Source organism: Drosophila takahashii, chromosome 2L, assembly GCF_030179915.1.
Source record: "Drosophila takahashii strain IR98-3 E-12201 chromosome 2L, DtakHiC1v2, whole genome shotgun sequence".
Classification (NCBI taxonomy): domain Eukaryota; kingdom Metazoa; phylum Arthropoda; class Insecta; order Diptera; family Drosophilidae; genus Drosophila; species Drosophila takahashii.
The window spans coordinates 2,732,636-2,747,156 of record NC_091678.1 but is presented as its reverse complement, the minus strand read 5'-3'; the positions used below and the strand labels follow the sequence as shown (position 1 = coordinate 2,747,156).

The window sequence follows — 14,521 nt, the reverse complement described above, 5'->3', positions numbered from 1 at the left end:
ATTGATTTTTCGCCAGAAATAATTTACCTAAAAGGTATTCTAAATTGGGAATTTTTTTTAATTTACTGAAATAATATTTTTGATAAATTACATTTCAGTTGTCCCTTGGAATTTATAGTCTAGTTTACATGAAATTTGAAAATATTTTTAAATGTTATTCAATGCTTTAAACTTGCGAAAAACATTTCACATTTACTTACAAAGATATTACTTTTGATTAATTACATTTTATTTGACTCTTAATGTTTAGAGACTATTTTAAATGAAATGAATTAATATCTATAAAGCTATTTTATTTTATCTTTTTTATTCCACTATCAAAATATTACTTTTGATAAATTACATTTTATTTAATACCAATGATTTTATATGACTATTGGTATTTATTGCCTATTTTAAATGCAACTCTAAATATTTTATTAACGTTATTTAATCCACACAGAGACTACAAAACACATATGTAAAGTATCCATACATAAATAAACAATTATTGAAATTGGCCGAGTTCTGAATAAATTGTATAAATGTTTGAAAATAATCATTGAAATGTTGGGGGGCCCAAACATAATTTAGGCAGTTAAATGAAATGGCTGTGGCAGTTTTAGTGGCTCTGCCCAAAGAGACTGCCATTAGAGGTGGATGTCGAGTATACCCTTAGTAGCTTCGACCTGCTCATTGCATTTATATTGTATATTCAATGATGAGTATGTTATTTTACCGAAATGAAACATTATTTTGCGCAATATTTTGGCCTTTTACGATGCCAATGTCCGCCTTCAGCCAAAGGGGAATTCCTGGGGAGGACCTCCATTTTCGGTAGTCTGTATGTGGTATGTACTCCTACGAGTCTGAAACTCATCTTTCTCGTCCTGTGGCTTATTTGCAAGTTTGATGGATTTTTATCCCTTTTGGCCTGCCTTACTTTTATTATTCGCTGCCTCGTCCTTAACCTTTCCCTCTATCTTTTCACTGGGCCTCCACTGAATTTGTTTCCTGTTTTCTTGGGCTGTTGTAGCTGCCTTTGGTGCAATTTTATTATGCCACCACAGACACACGCATTTTTATTTATTGTGTTTTTCTCCCTTTTACCCTCCGCTTGGCATTTATTTATACTCGTTACATATTCCGTCTCTTTCTCAGTCTCTCTGGCTGTGTTTTTTATTTTATTCTCTTTTTTTTCTGCAGCCTTGTCGGCGAATTTATAAATATAAATGAGTTTTGCTCGATGAAGGTTAAATTGAAATTTACTTGGGCTTACTTTTACAAAAGGAGTGAGGATATGGTGCTCTGTGCTCTGTGAGCCAGGAATAAGTTGTTTAGCTTGATTGGTATATGTGCCGCACATGATGGAAAACCCGGTGAAAAGTTGTTTAGAACTCTGCATTTCCGCTCTTTTTTCGGCTTCCGTTTCTCTAGTCCCTCAAATATATAAATATATATATACCTACATATGTGCGTTTCCCATTTTAATTTTGCTAAGCAAACCGCCGGATATCTCTTGCCTTATCCCTTATTCATTCGCCTTTTTTTCGGGTGTGAAAACTTTATTTGTCTGGCTGCCTTTTGTTTGGCCTTATCATTTGTCAAAAAAAACTTCCCCAAATTGAATATTTGCATAAGTTTATTGAAACAGCCATCGGGGAGGGTAATGTTTGACAAAAGGGAAAGGAAAACATAGAAGGAGTCTTCCTGCCCTAATTCTGACTTTCTGTCCCTCTTCGAGGCATCTGTTTGATTTGTATATTGAAGGCTTTGCCTTGGGTAAATCCATCTCTTGAATTTTTTGTTAATACTGCTCAAAGAAGAAAAATAAAATGTATTATAATATTTATTCAGTAGGAAATTATCTGTTGATTTTGATGTTTAAATTTTGCAATTAAGTTCTGAAACAAATGAAAGCTTAAAAAATTTTCTATAAAATTATATACTTTACTTTATTACTTTTTTACTTTGTTTCCATGAAAAATATTAGATTTTTATGAAAATAAAAATGTTTCAATTGTATTTATTAATACTTCTTGCATAATTTATTTCAGTTAAAATAAAAAGAAATGTATTTAAATATTTATTCAGTGAAAATTACTCTGTTGATATTGATATTCAAATTTTGCAATTAAGTTCTTTACAAAATTTTCTGTCAAATAATTGAACTACCTAGAAATTTAAATTGAAAATTGCTTTTATGTTAATAATATGGCTTATATTGCTTTCATACAGCTCTTACTGTAAGGTTGCAAATATTCCATTCGAAAAATCAATAGATATATTATTTTACTATTTCCTTTAGTACCCATATGTACATAATACACAAAAAATGCTGTTAATATTTATCACTAACTCGACCATCAAAGTTAATCAAACTAGGCCAGAGGCTCGAAAACAATTTGATGGCATTTGCCTGACCGCAAGTACATATAAACCATAAATATTTATACATACATAAATGTGCGACTGTGTGCGAGGAAATACGAAATACATGAAAAGATACTTCCTGTGCAAAGGACATAAATTTCAACGGCCGCTGAGGCATAAAGCCAGTGGCTTAAGTGTTGGCCATGTGTCAACCATGGCCTGTCTTAACACATATAGTACGTAGTATATGCTTGCTTACAGATTTATTTGTATAAATGTTCTTGCATCTGGAATGGCATTAATCTTAACGACACTAAAAATCAGATATTTCGTTCGCGCCTCCATTAATGTCATAATATCGAAAACAATTTCTTAAATTTTTCGCATATTAAACGTTTTTGCCATTAATAACTGGCGAAGCGGGAGAAAATAAGGAAAAAAGCGAAAAAAAATTCTGTGCATGTTCCAAATGATCGCTTCAATAACCACAAAGGCCATAAGAAACAGGCGAAACAGGCTGAATCCTGTGGATGGAGACGTGGATGTAGTAGGAAGTGAATGAATGAATAACTGAATGAGTGACTGGCGGTCGGAATGAGGTAGCAAGTGCATGATTGAAGTGACGGACTAGCCAGAGATTGTTTGTTCTCCAGCCGGCCCTTTGCACATGATAAAAATTTATTTAGACCAAATAGAAAAGAATGAGGCTAGCGGGAATAATAAACTACAACAGGCATTCGAGCCAGACACAAAGTGAACGGGCAATCGAGGGTCAGGAAGTGCCCAGGCAGCCATTGACAGGAAGAGGAGGAGGACGTAGAGGAGGAGGGGAAGTGCCACAACTATTGTATTGTCTAGATGGTTTGGCTGCAGAAGATCCCTGCCCTCCGGGCACTTGAGTTCCCCAGTCAGCCTGCCACTGAATAGCAGCAGCGACAGGCCACTGACGACGGCGACTGCATGCAATAAAATGTGTCCATCAAATGTATCCCTTCATTCTTACGCCAACGTTACGTATGCTTAATATTCTCTTCTGGGCAAAAGACTGAAGCGGCTTAGGCCTGTATCCTGATTTATAGAAATAAATATAGTGTGATATTAAAGTAAAAATTTAAAATTTAAATTTGATAAAATGAATGGAAATGGCCAATTTTCTATCTTTTACTTTTGAATATCCAATTAAATTAAAAAGAAATTTATTTTAATCTTAAAGTCTACATTTTTTATTAATTATAGTCTTAAAAAGACATATGCTTAAATCTTAAAATCTACTTTTTTCAAAAAATATAGAATCAATGGAAATTGTTTAATCCAAAAGACTACGTGATATTTAATCTGTATTTTACTAAAACTGTTTCAGCCTTATAAATATATTTTATTATCTATTAAATCCCTTAAAATTTCCTGTCTCCTTCGTAGCGATCCTTACTAATAACTTACCTGAAAAACGATAATACTTTTGTTTTATTAAATATTGAAATATCTATGTTTTTGACCAATCTTATATGTCAATAAACATATACTAAGATTCTTCCTAAAACCTCATTTGAAATTCAAATTCTATACGATTCAAAAATAGATTCTGTTACCTAGGGAATCCATTATTCGGCTATCAAGTTTTAAGTACAAATGTTTTTTGTTTTGTTTTCGGTTTCCCTGCCTAGTTTTTCCCTGCACTGCCCACTAGTCCCCCTCGATGTTTGTCTATTGGTTGGATGGTTCTGTTGGTTGGTCGCTAGCTCGGCCGGCCGACGTTTCCGTTTCCGCTCACTGTACGCCATGTTGATTTTGCCATTTCTCCATTGTTGTTTTTGTTGCTTGTTGTTTGAAGTGTATGTGTGTATGTGCGGCGTTCTTTGTGTGGGTTAATGTGCGCACTCGACTGTGCGCAAATTGCTCAAGTGTAGTTCAAGTTGAGCCCCCACTCGCGTTCCTCTTACAGTTTATATATTTTCAACCATTTTTTTGTGATGCAAAAACAAATTTTTCTTATTTTTTTATAATTGCCAGCCGGACCATTAGTTTTATCATTATTATTTTCCTGTAGAGTGGGCGGGGGTTTCGTGTTTTAAGGTCCTTTGTTATTATGATTATTATTATATTGCCTCACATTGGCACCTTTCCGGCAGTGTCCCCTTGTTGCTTATCTCCTGGCAATATTTCTGGTCGCTTATTGCGCTGTCTTACATTCTTATCATTATTAAGGGCAGGTTCTCTCCACTCCTCTTCCAAGTTGACGACACTCGGCGGACACGTTGACAAAATGACAATGGCATAAAGATAGCGGAGGAGCACAGGAAACCAAGTGGGGGAATCCTTGAAAATTTTTGACCCAACTTTGGGTTGATATTTTGCCTGCGCCTTGTAGCCTATTGATTTGCCTTTTTTCTATTTCGTCCCCGGGTTAACATCTTCTCCATCTTCATCCATTTTTGTATCTTTCTTGGCCACCTTTTGTCTGTCTGTTTATTGGCGGTACCTTTTCCTCCTTTGTCAGCATTTTGTTTTCTTCACTCTCACCTCTAAGTTTCGTTCTTGACCCATTCTTGCCTTATTTATTTGCAAATCATTATTATTTGCTGGGACATTTTTATCCGAAAAAAAGAAAAGAGATACATGGGATGTCTTTTTTGTTCTCCACTCGTGTGCCAATTTTTTTTCTTTCTACCTTTTATTTTATGTCAGTTATTTGGTTTTTAAGGTAAAATACAATATTTCTTGTCCTTTGTTAAATATTGCTTATGGCGAATTTTATCTTTCGCTGCCAGTCTAGGGATGCTTCGAGGGGAGATATAGGTATAGGGGTTGGCTGGGCAAGGGTAGGGTTGATGAAAAACGGAAATGGCAACTTTTTTTTTCCCGCAATGACTTATCTTTAACTTCAGAAGAAAAAGAAAAGGATATTTATTTTGCATTTTTTCTAAGAAAATTGTAAAGTGGTTTAAAAAAATATATTAAAAGTATTTACTTAGTAAATGAGGGCTTAAATGTTAGATAAAAGAAGTTATTATGATGAAGAAATTAATTTAATAAGTAAAAAAAGGTATTTTTCAACATTAAATCAGTATCAAATTTCTTTGTCCTTTAAGTACAGAAAATTCTTCTGATTTCCCTCACATTATTAATGATTTATAGAAGGCATACACTTTATAATAATATCCTTTCCTTTAGCTGACACCATTTTAATAATTGTAATTATCTTGCATAAGTCATATTGTATGTGTTAGCTGAATATGGTATAATCCTAAAGAAGGACACAAATGATCTTATCATGCAAACCACCGGTTTCCACCGACAAAATTAAAAGTTTAGGTCTTGTAATATTTTATTATTCCACTCTAACCTCTCGCTTCAATAATTACTCCCCTTAAATTCCATGACTAATGTTGTCAAACCACCTTTTGATTCACCCCCCTAAAAGAGGGCCAAACTTTTTCGGCAAGGTGACGAACTTGCTCATCTTTCTTTTGAGAAACTTTCCTGCCCGAAATTGAGTTTTCCCCCCAAACCCTCAACCCCTCCCCCCTCCACCCTGTGAACATGAACATCTGTGTGAGGTCTTAACGGGGCGCGTCGCCTTACAGCTCGATAATTGCGGCTTCAACTTGACTTTACCAAAAAAAAAAAGAAGAAATTATATAGGTATATATAAAATCGGAGTGGAATAAAAGAGCAAAAGAAACTTGTTCAACTTTTTAACTAGCCTCGAAAACTAAAAACTTTTCAATACTCAAACCAATGGAACCAATGGATTCACCCCCACTCTTCTTTTTTTCTTTCTCAATTGCAGCTGCTGCCAGTGGAAAAAGCGAAGCGAAGAGACCGGAGAAAATCGAAAATGTGCTTCCATTAGGAGGAAAACTCGGGGAGAGAGAAGAAAGAAAAACTGCAGCGCCAAATCTGCAAACCAAATCCAACTTAAGTCACATCAAATTAAAATCAACAACCCGGCGAAGGGTGAAAGGAGAAATTATAAGAGAAATATATATATACCTATAGACAGAGAAAAGGACGGGGGAAAATGAAGTGCAATAAAAGTCAAATGGCCACGTTAACAATGTGGAAAATTTTTATGGCCCTGCTCCTGGCGATGGAACTGCTAATGCCGCTCACATTAGCGCGCCTGCATTCCACTTCCGGTCTAGGAATTTCCGGCGGAGGAGGTCCTGGCAGCGGAGGATCCAGCGGCAGTGGGGGCTCATCCTCCAAAGATTCACACGGTAAGTCCACCTCAATCCCTTTTCTTTCTCTTTTTTTTTTTTGATTATTTTAAATGGCTGTGGCTGCACCGAGGGTCCAAGCCAGAGAGTCCAATAAATAAATTTAAATATTTAACTAACTTGCAACTCGGAATGCGAACCACTCGCGACTCCTCCACCTCGTTGGGAGTTGTCCAAAAAGTGTGGAAAGAAGAAAAAATAGTTGAGTTTTGGGTGGGTATAGTGAGAAAACTTTAACACCTCGTTGCAACTGGAGGCACGTTGTCCTGGCACGTGTCCTGGCATTTATGATTTCATTTCGCTCCGTTGTAAGTTTTGCAGCCCCGACTGCAGCTAGCAGTTTCATAGAACCGAGGAGTAGCTTCTCGTTTGGCTGCCTCTCTAAACTGTCCATTAGCACCCAAGCAAATGCTTATAGAATTTTGAACAGGATGGGGCAGTTGAACTCGGTGCAGGAATAAAAACACGTACCTTAAAAGCAATGCGATCTAAGCTAATGTAAAGCGATGCTGAAAGTTTGGACATATTTGATTCATATTTTTTTTATATTATAGAGTGAGAAAAGCTTAGAAATTATATTTGATTTTTTAACACAATTTTTTAGGATAACTGGTAAAATTTAAATATTTATAAAATGGCAAAAGGGGAAAAAAGTGATTTTATATAGTAAACTAAAATATACAAATATGTGGGACCCATTGTTGGTGCCACAGAAATAGATGGGTTTTGAAATCACTTTTTTGTGGCACCCCTAAAAAACTTATACATCATGGACTTTTTTTTTAACTTTTCTTTATAATTAAACCATTACTAAACTTAAAAACAATTTATTACAGTTTCCTATACAATAAGTGTTACTCTTTAAAACTGCAATGTAAAGAATGTTAAAATAAGCCTGTGCAAAAGGAAAGCCAACATAAATCAAAGCCATGATAACTTGCGCAGTTGATTGAAAAGTTTATTCCCAAGATTTTTGCACTTGTCACAGGCGGTCTCAGTTCTTCTCTGCCGAGAATTCCCAGCTAAGCTCTCCTTCATGGCGATTCTCCCGGAAAAGTCTTGGGCCAGAAAAAAAGGAGGAAAAAGAAGAACAGCTTTCAGGTGTTTTGAGCTCCGAAGAGCTATTTGACAAAACTGCCAGACCAAAAGCTGGGGCTATTTATTATGCCCACAGGATGTAGGAAGGAACACACACACGCACCCAGGACGAAAAACAAGGTGAACTGCGTAAATCATTTCCACTTTATGCGCTCTCTAAGCCAGACAGTGTCAACAAACTGTGGCAACTGGGAAAGGGATAAGATATACCCTCTAGAGTTGGGAAGAGGTGGGGCAAAAACAAGCATTATGGAGCATTAAAAAGTACAGGACCAAAGGCAAAAGCAACGAGAGCGGTGGTGGGACAACAATCTCTTGGCAGTCAAAAAGTTTTGGCCGTTTAGAAAAGTGTCAAGCATTTTATCACACGGAACCTAACCGAAAGTAGCCAGCAACAACAGGAGCCATAATAAATCTTTAAGGAGCTGGCTGGGAAAATCCCTCTGGCTTCTGCTCTTTTTCAACCCAACCCAACAGCTAATGCATTCCGGCTAAACAGGCGGCCAAAAGTATGCAACGAACTGGTAAACTCTCGACTGACATTGTGACTAACTGACGAATGTCCATCTGCTTAGCTCCCCGCCAACGATTTACCAAAAACTTGTCAACGTGTTGAGTGCAGCAGTTACCAAATGCTCCGGGGAGTTAGGAACTAGAGCCCTGCATGAATGGATTCAATGAATTATTTTGAATTTTTTTTTTCATATGAATGAATTAATTAGAATTTTAAGTTTAATAGAATTGAATGAATTTGAATTTTGAGTTTAATAGAATTGAATGAATGAATGGCATGAATTCCGAAATAATTCAAACGACAATTTATTTTGAAGAAGAAAGGGCCATAATTTTGTGATTAAATCTGCCTGAATTTTATTTACTATGCAGTTAACATTGATTTGTTAAAAATTTGTCACTTTTTGTTCTCAAAAGAAAGCACAAAAAAAATCTGGAAAATTCAAAAAATTCATAAAATAATTCATTCAATTCATTCAATTCGAAATGAATTAGAATAACATTCAATTTATTTCACATAGAATTGAATTAAACAAATCAGAAATTTCATGGCATACTATGATAAAACAAAAATTGAATGATTCATGCAGGGCTCTATTAGGAACCCCGAGCCCCGAATCCCCAGAAAAGAATGTGGACGAAAGGGGCCAGTCATCGCATCGCATCCGCATCCGCACCTTTTGCCGCATTTTCGGTTGGCAAACTTTTGCGGCTAGCAACACGTTTTGGCCAACAACGAAAAAAAATAGAAAACACTTTTGTGAAAACAAACACGCCAAGGAGCCCGCCGATTGACGCTTTTTGTTACGCCCGAAAAACGTGTCGCCCCGAGAAGGTTGAAGGATTAACCCTTCACGTCAACCGCTAAAATTGCTTTGTGTGTGGCGGGAAATTGAATTTGTGTTTTATAGTTGACTTCAAGTTGTAGTAGTTTGTATTTTTGAAATACAGCTTAAGAATTGTTTAACTTCTGATGCAACAAAGTAGCCAGAGAAAAGTCAAAAATATGTTTGCATACTTTTAGACACCTTTTGAAGTGATTTCAAATCTCTTGTGCAAATGTTTGTAATAATAATAATTTAAAATTTATATTCATATCTCATAATTAGTTAGTTGTAGTTAAAAATGTTGAAACAAACTAGCCAGAGAAAAATGTAAAAAATTTTGAAAAATATTGTTTTATAGTTTTAGACTCCATTTTAAGTGATTTTAAATCCCTTGAAATACTTTTGATTTATATAATTTAAATTATATATTAATACTTCATAAGTATTAACGGAATGGTTAGGAAATAGTTTATTTGTATTTATCCTAAACTTTTTTCTATGTTCAAAACCAAGATTTATTTTAATAAATATTTTCCTGAAAGTTCAAACTAAAACCCTTCCAGGCAAACACAAATTAGGCTCTATAAAAATACTTTTTGCCATCAAACTATTTCAGTCTGAGTGAGTGACAAACCCGTTGAGCGGAAATTTCAGGGTTTGTGGACGGGGGCTAAACTTTACCGTAGAATTTCTAATTACTCGAAGGGATGAATTGACAGCAGGTTGACAGGTGAGCAGAATGAACAGATGGGATTGAAGCACGCCCACGAATCTGCGGCTTTAATTAATTAAGAATGAAAGGGGTGGGGGTGGCTCTTTCTATTTTTGTCACTTTCAATATGAGAACGATGTAAATATTTAAGCAGGGATTTATTTACCTTTGTGTCCGGTAAATTCTAAAGATTCTCAAAAGATACCAAGACAAAGTGAAATTTTAGAACGCTTATCTGCGAATATTCCTCCCCGCCTTTGTGGCTGCTAATGGGGTGGCTTTTTTAGGGGGCTGGGTTTCTGGGTCTGCTGCATTTTTGGCTCCTTTGTGAATTTTGTCGCGCAATTTTCGCCAAAACATCAAAATGCAGCAGCAGCAGAGGCAAAAAATTCAAAGCATGCGCTACAAAAGCTTTTAAAACAAAGGCTTGACTAAAATTCAACCCCCTCCCCAAAAAAAAAAATCATTTTCGGCGTGGTACAAGGGGGCGGGCAGGGAGGCTAGACGGAATATCACAAAAGCCTTGATACAAGAAAAGCATACACCGTGCATCCTCTCCTTTCACCTTTTCTCAACATTTTCAGAGGACAATTTTGTCCAAAAAGCGAGGAGAAAATGAAAGTTTACATGTCCTGGGCAGGCGTCTTTTTTTGGTCTTAGTTCGCCTAAAAATATACTATCAGAATTTATAAAGAGTCACCTCTGGCAAAGGGTTGGCGAAAGTCAGAGAAAACTGGCTGGTGAATGGCGCATGAAACCAACTTTCGGTTCCGTTGCCTTGCCGCCTGGCTTCGCATTTTTGTGACTTTCATTTGCCATAAATTATTTTATGTTATTATTACACAATACATAGAAAATGGAAAAATGAGGAAAAAGGCAGAAAAATCTGCAGGCTGTGGTAGAGCAACAAGCAAAACTGAGGAAAAAATACTTTTGCTTGGAATAGTCTTGATAAAAAGTAGTTTAATGACCTTCTAAGGAAAAATGTAGGATTTAATTTTTAAAAATGTCTCAATAATATAATACTTTTATAAAAATACGAAATACTGGTTTACCAATTATAATTATCCAACCAGACCTACCTACCATTAAGTAATAATTACAAATGTCTGTCGTTTAGCGACTTTAACAGTAATTTATTAGCCGCCTAAATCCATTATTCTTTACCAAGAAATTCAATCAATGTTTAGCTGGGCCGCAAAACATTTACGCTTAGGACTTGATTTCATTGATGAATAAATAAAAATACGTTGAATCGTCGGCACAGGAAAGGCAATTTAAAAATAGGACAAACATGCACTAAGCTTAGCCTATTTAAGGGTTCAGCACTAGGTAATTTACCTCGACTTCAGGTTATATAAAAGTTTCATACTCAAATTGAGTACCTGGAAAAGGAAACAACCCCTTCAGTTTGTTGCTACCGCTGATGATGATGATTTCGTGCCTGAAGAACTATATAATGGATATCGTGTTTTATAATTAATATTTATGGCCAGCAAACATACGATGATGGGAAAGGGGGATAGATGGAAATAAAACAATATAAATGTGAGAAACACAAATAAATTTATACACCGAGTCAATGTACTTGACTTGACCATAGGCTAGCGCTATTTTCTGGCCACTCCGCCTCAGTTCGTGTTGGTCAGTGATTATGTAATAATTAACTGAACATTAACTATTTGTAACCATGAAATTCCTTAGGGCAAGCAGTCCCAAAAACCTCGGCAAGCTATCTGCATAATAAAGGATTTTGGTTCGTGTTTTCGACTTTGGCACGATATCAAAACAAAATACGAAAATATTCCAGTTATTTACTACGAAAAGCTGATACCCTGCTTTTTTTACTCTTTTTCCAATTCATAAATTATTTTTATTAAGTGGCTTAAGTTGGGTAACTTTTTCAACAACTTGCTATCCAACTTGTTAAACTGTCTGCAAGGATTGACAGTAAGTTAGTAACTCGCTGAACTATGAGATTACCGCTTAAAAGTTGCTTCCACCTTGTACTACAAACCCGAACAACTTGCTTTAAGGGTATTTTAATGGCCCTAAGCAAATATTTATATTTAATTTTTAGTGCAATTTTTACGTGAAATTTAACACCAATATAAATGACTAAGCAGCTGGGGCAGCAGCAGCAGTAGCAGCAAACTCGTTTCTCGGACATTCGGACGCACACGCTGCGTATACGTAATGGCAATTGAAAGCCGTGAGATGGAGGTGGGTGGAAAACTATAACAATAAATCTTATTTATGTCTTTTTGTGCGATTTTTATGAGCTGATTTTTGATACCAGCTGAATTTTCGGGCGGGGTTCACTTTTGCCGAATTATAGGAATTGAGCAAGAATAGTTTAAATAACCTAAAAAAAATGTGGGCTATAAAATACGAATGCCAGTTGGTGAAGGGGATGTGGGTTGGTCATGCTTTTGCACTCCACCATTACGATTTTACCACCATCACTCCGATGGCAAAACGAGTCTTCTGTAATCTAATTTAAGCTGCCATTAGTGTTTAACACTGGCGTGGCCGACGAGTTTCTGCCGAACGAATTGCCTCTTCATCAATCAAAGGCTATGAACTCCGGTGGTATGGGCAGAAAGTTGGGGAGATGTGCGTGTGCTCGCCGCGTAATTTAAGTTGTGAACTCGGGCAAAACACGCGCCGTCGAGAGCCTCAAAAATATGCTTTGAATGTGCCCCACAAACATTCATTTGCGGCATGTGTTTGTAATGGGGTATTCGAGTTTTATTCAGCAGGAAGTGCCTGCAAAGCATTTGCGCGAGCAATGTTTGTTCGGCTAAATATTCAACATCGGATTATAAGATCAAAGAGAGCATACGTGAATAGTTCATTACGATACGATGTCGATGCCACAAGTTAAAGAAATAATGTAAACGAAGCCGTGATTATTTTTAGTAAACAATCTTATTGAATAAGAAACCATTAAAATAGTCAAAAAATTTAGAATTTAATTTTTTTATAGTTCTTATAAGGTCTTAAACTTTTTAGTAAATTTGCTTTATTAATAGAAGCATTAAAAATGTTATGCTGGCTCTAAAGAATATGCGGTATCAATTCTTAAAAAATTTAATTATTATTTTTAGTTAAAAATCGTTTTAAGTTAAAAATTTATGTTTTAATATTTTAAAAAAATTTAAACAGTTTTAGTAAGCTTTGCTGACTCTTTTTCTAAAGAATTCGCGTTAAATAATTTATATTAAAATATCAATAATAATATGATTATTTTTTGTTCTAAATAATTCGCTTTTTAAGGAATACTTGTTACTGTGGGTCTGTAACTTGCTTTCCTTTCATGAGAAAATGATTTGAACCATTATCAATTCGGGCTATCTGCGATATCGATTAAACCGTCAAGGGTCCACAAACCGTTCCAGCCCGGTTGCTTAGCTGTCTAAGCCCCGCAGCCGGTAAAAGTTTGTTTAGAAGGCCAAGAAAAAGGGGGACGAAAAAGAGAGGTGGGCCAACACTTTACATTTGCATACTCTGAAGTAATTGATTCCTAAACTTGACACCTTCGCCCGGCTAAGCAGCTTAGCCAAGAGTCAAAAGTTGGCGACCCTCGACTGATTGGCCACCCCTTTATTGATAGGCGTACTTTTCCAAGAAGAAAAACAATATTCCCTTGCCATAAGGTACACGCTATATATCTGGCTCATTAAAAGATTTGGCTCAAACGAGTTTTAGCGATTTGATTAGGCTCCTTGTTGTGGCCATTTAAATGCCATTTGCTCCAGCTCTCTGGTCTCTGCTTCGTTGCAATTAGATTTAAGTGCGGCTGGGACTGCTGCTGGTGGTAAATATGAAACAGCAAAATGCTTTTAATTTATTGCGACACTAATATACATTAATGTCTTGGGCCAACTGCTAAAGGACACCCCGAGTGACACGGCCTGAGGTCACGGACCCAGCCCAAAAAACCCAGTGGTAGAGAGACACAGACACAGACAGTCGTAGACACAATTAAAAGTCCATGGCCCAGAGAAATGTTAATGACAACAGACTGCCACACAGAAGTGGACTAGCAAAGAAGTTTAGTATAAGCCTCATAGTCTGCGACTCTGAACCCTCCTCAAAATTCGTTCTTTGGCTTTGGCCCTCCGCCTCGCGGTTCCTACGAAGCCTGCACAAATTTTTCGAAACTACCGTAATTTGCATATTTTAAGTTGACTTTTATTGCATTAAAAATGGTAGTGGCTTTGGCCATTGCGGCCCCAGACCTCAGGGTGTTGGTCGTAACCGAAAAAACACATTTACAGTGGGATAAAGTGGTAGGAAAATAGGTTTACTAAATTTCATTTTAAATCATCAAAAAACATTTTATGCCAAAGAATATTCTAGTGTTTTCAAATCACTTATAAATATGTCTAAAAGTATGCTAAAAAATATTTTAAGCGAAAAGAGTTTTCAAATTCCCTCAAAATTGGACGATAATTTTTTAGTGCATAAAATGACATTTTTATAAATAAATAACTGGTTTTGGTGTCTTGCATGACTTAAATATTAAAAAAAAATACCTTCAATTAAATTTAAGTTCCTAATGAAAACTAAAATATAATTTCAAAATGACACTTGACTTGAAACCCTTAACCTTTCTCCAGTGTGCTCGACCAATTCTGCCTTGACTGCTGTCGCCCCTTGAGCTTTTCTGCTACCACTTGGCTTTCCTTTCTCACCGCCTGACCCTGTGGCAAACTTGTAAGAGACAGATTGCAAAAATACAATTAAAATGTTTTAGTGAAAATTAACTGCAGTTTAAATAAAATGCTACGTTG

The 14,521-nt window shown here is 36.1% G+C and overlaps 1 protein-coding gene across 2 annotated transcripts in view; it reads left to right on the top strand.

Moving 5' to 3' along the window:
• side-II (sidestep II) overlaps positions 1-14,521 on the top strand; it is a 75,304-nt gene that overhangs the window by 3,758 nt on the left and 57,025 nt on the right. For both annotated transcript variants that reach the window (XM_044395106.2, XM_070211703.1), the window contains exon 2: positions 6,143-6,572. In XM_044395106.2, coding sequence (XP_044251041.1) covers positions 6,374-6,572 — 199 coding nt within the window. In that variant the 5' untranslated portion in view covers positions 6,143-6,373. The remainder of the gene's footprint in view (positions 1-6,142; positions 6,573-14,521) is intronic.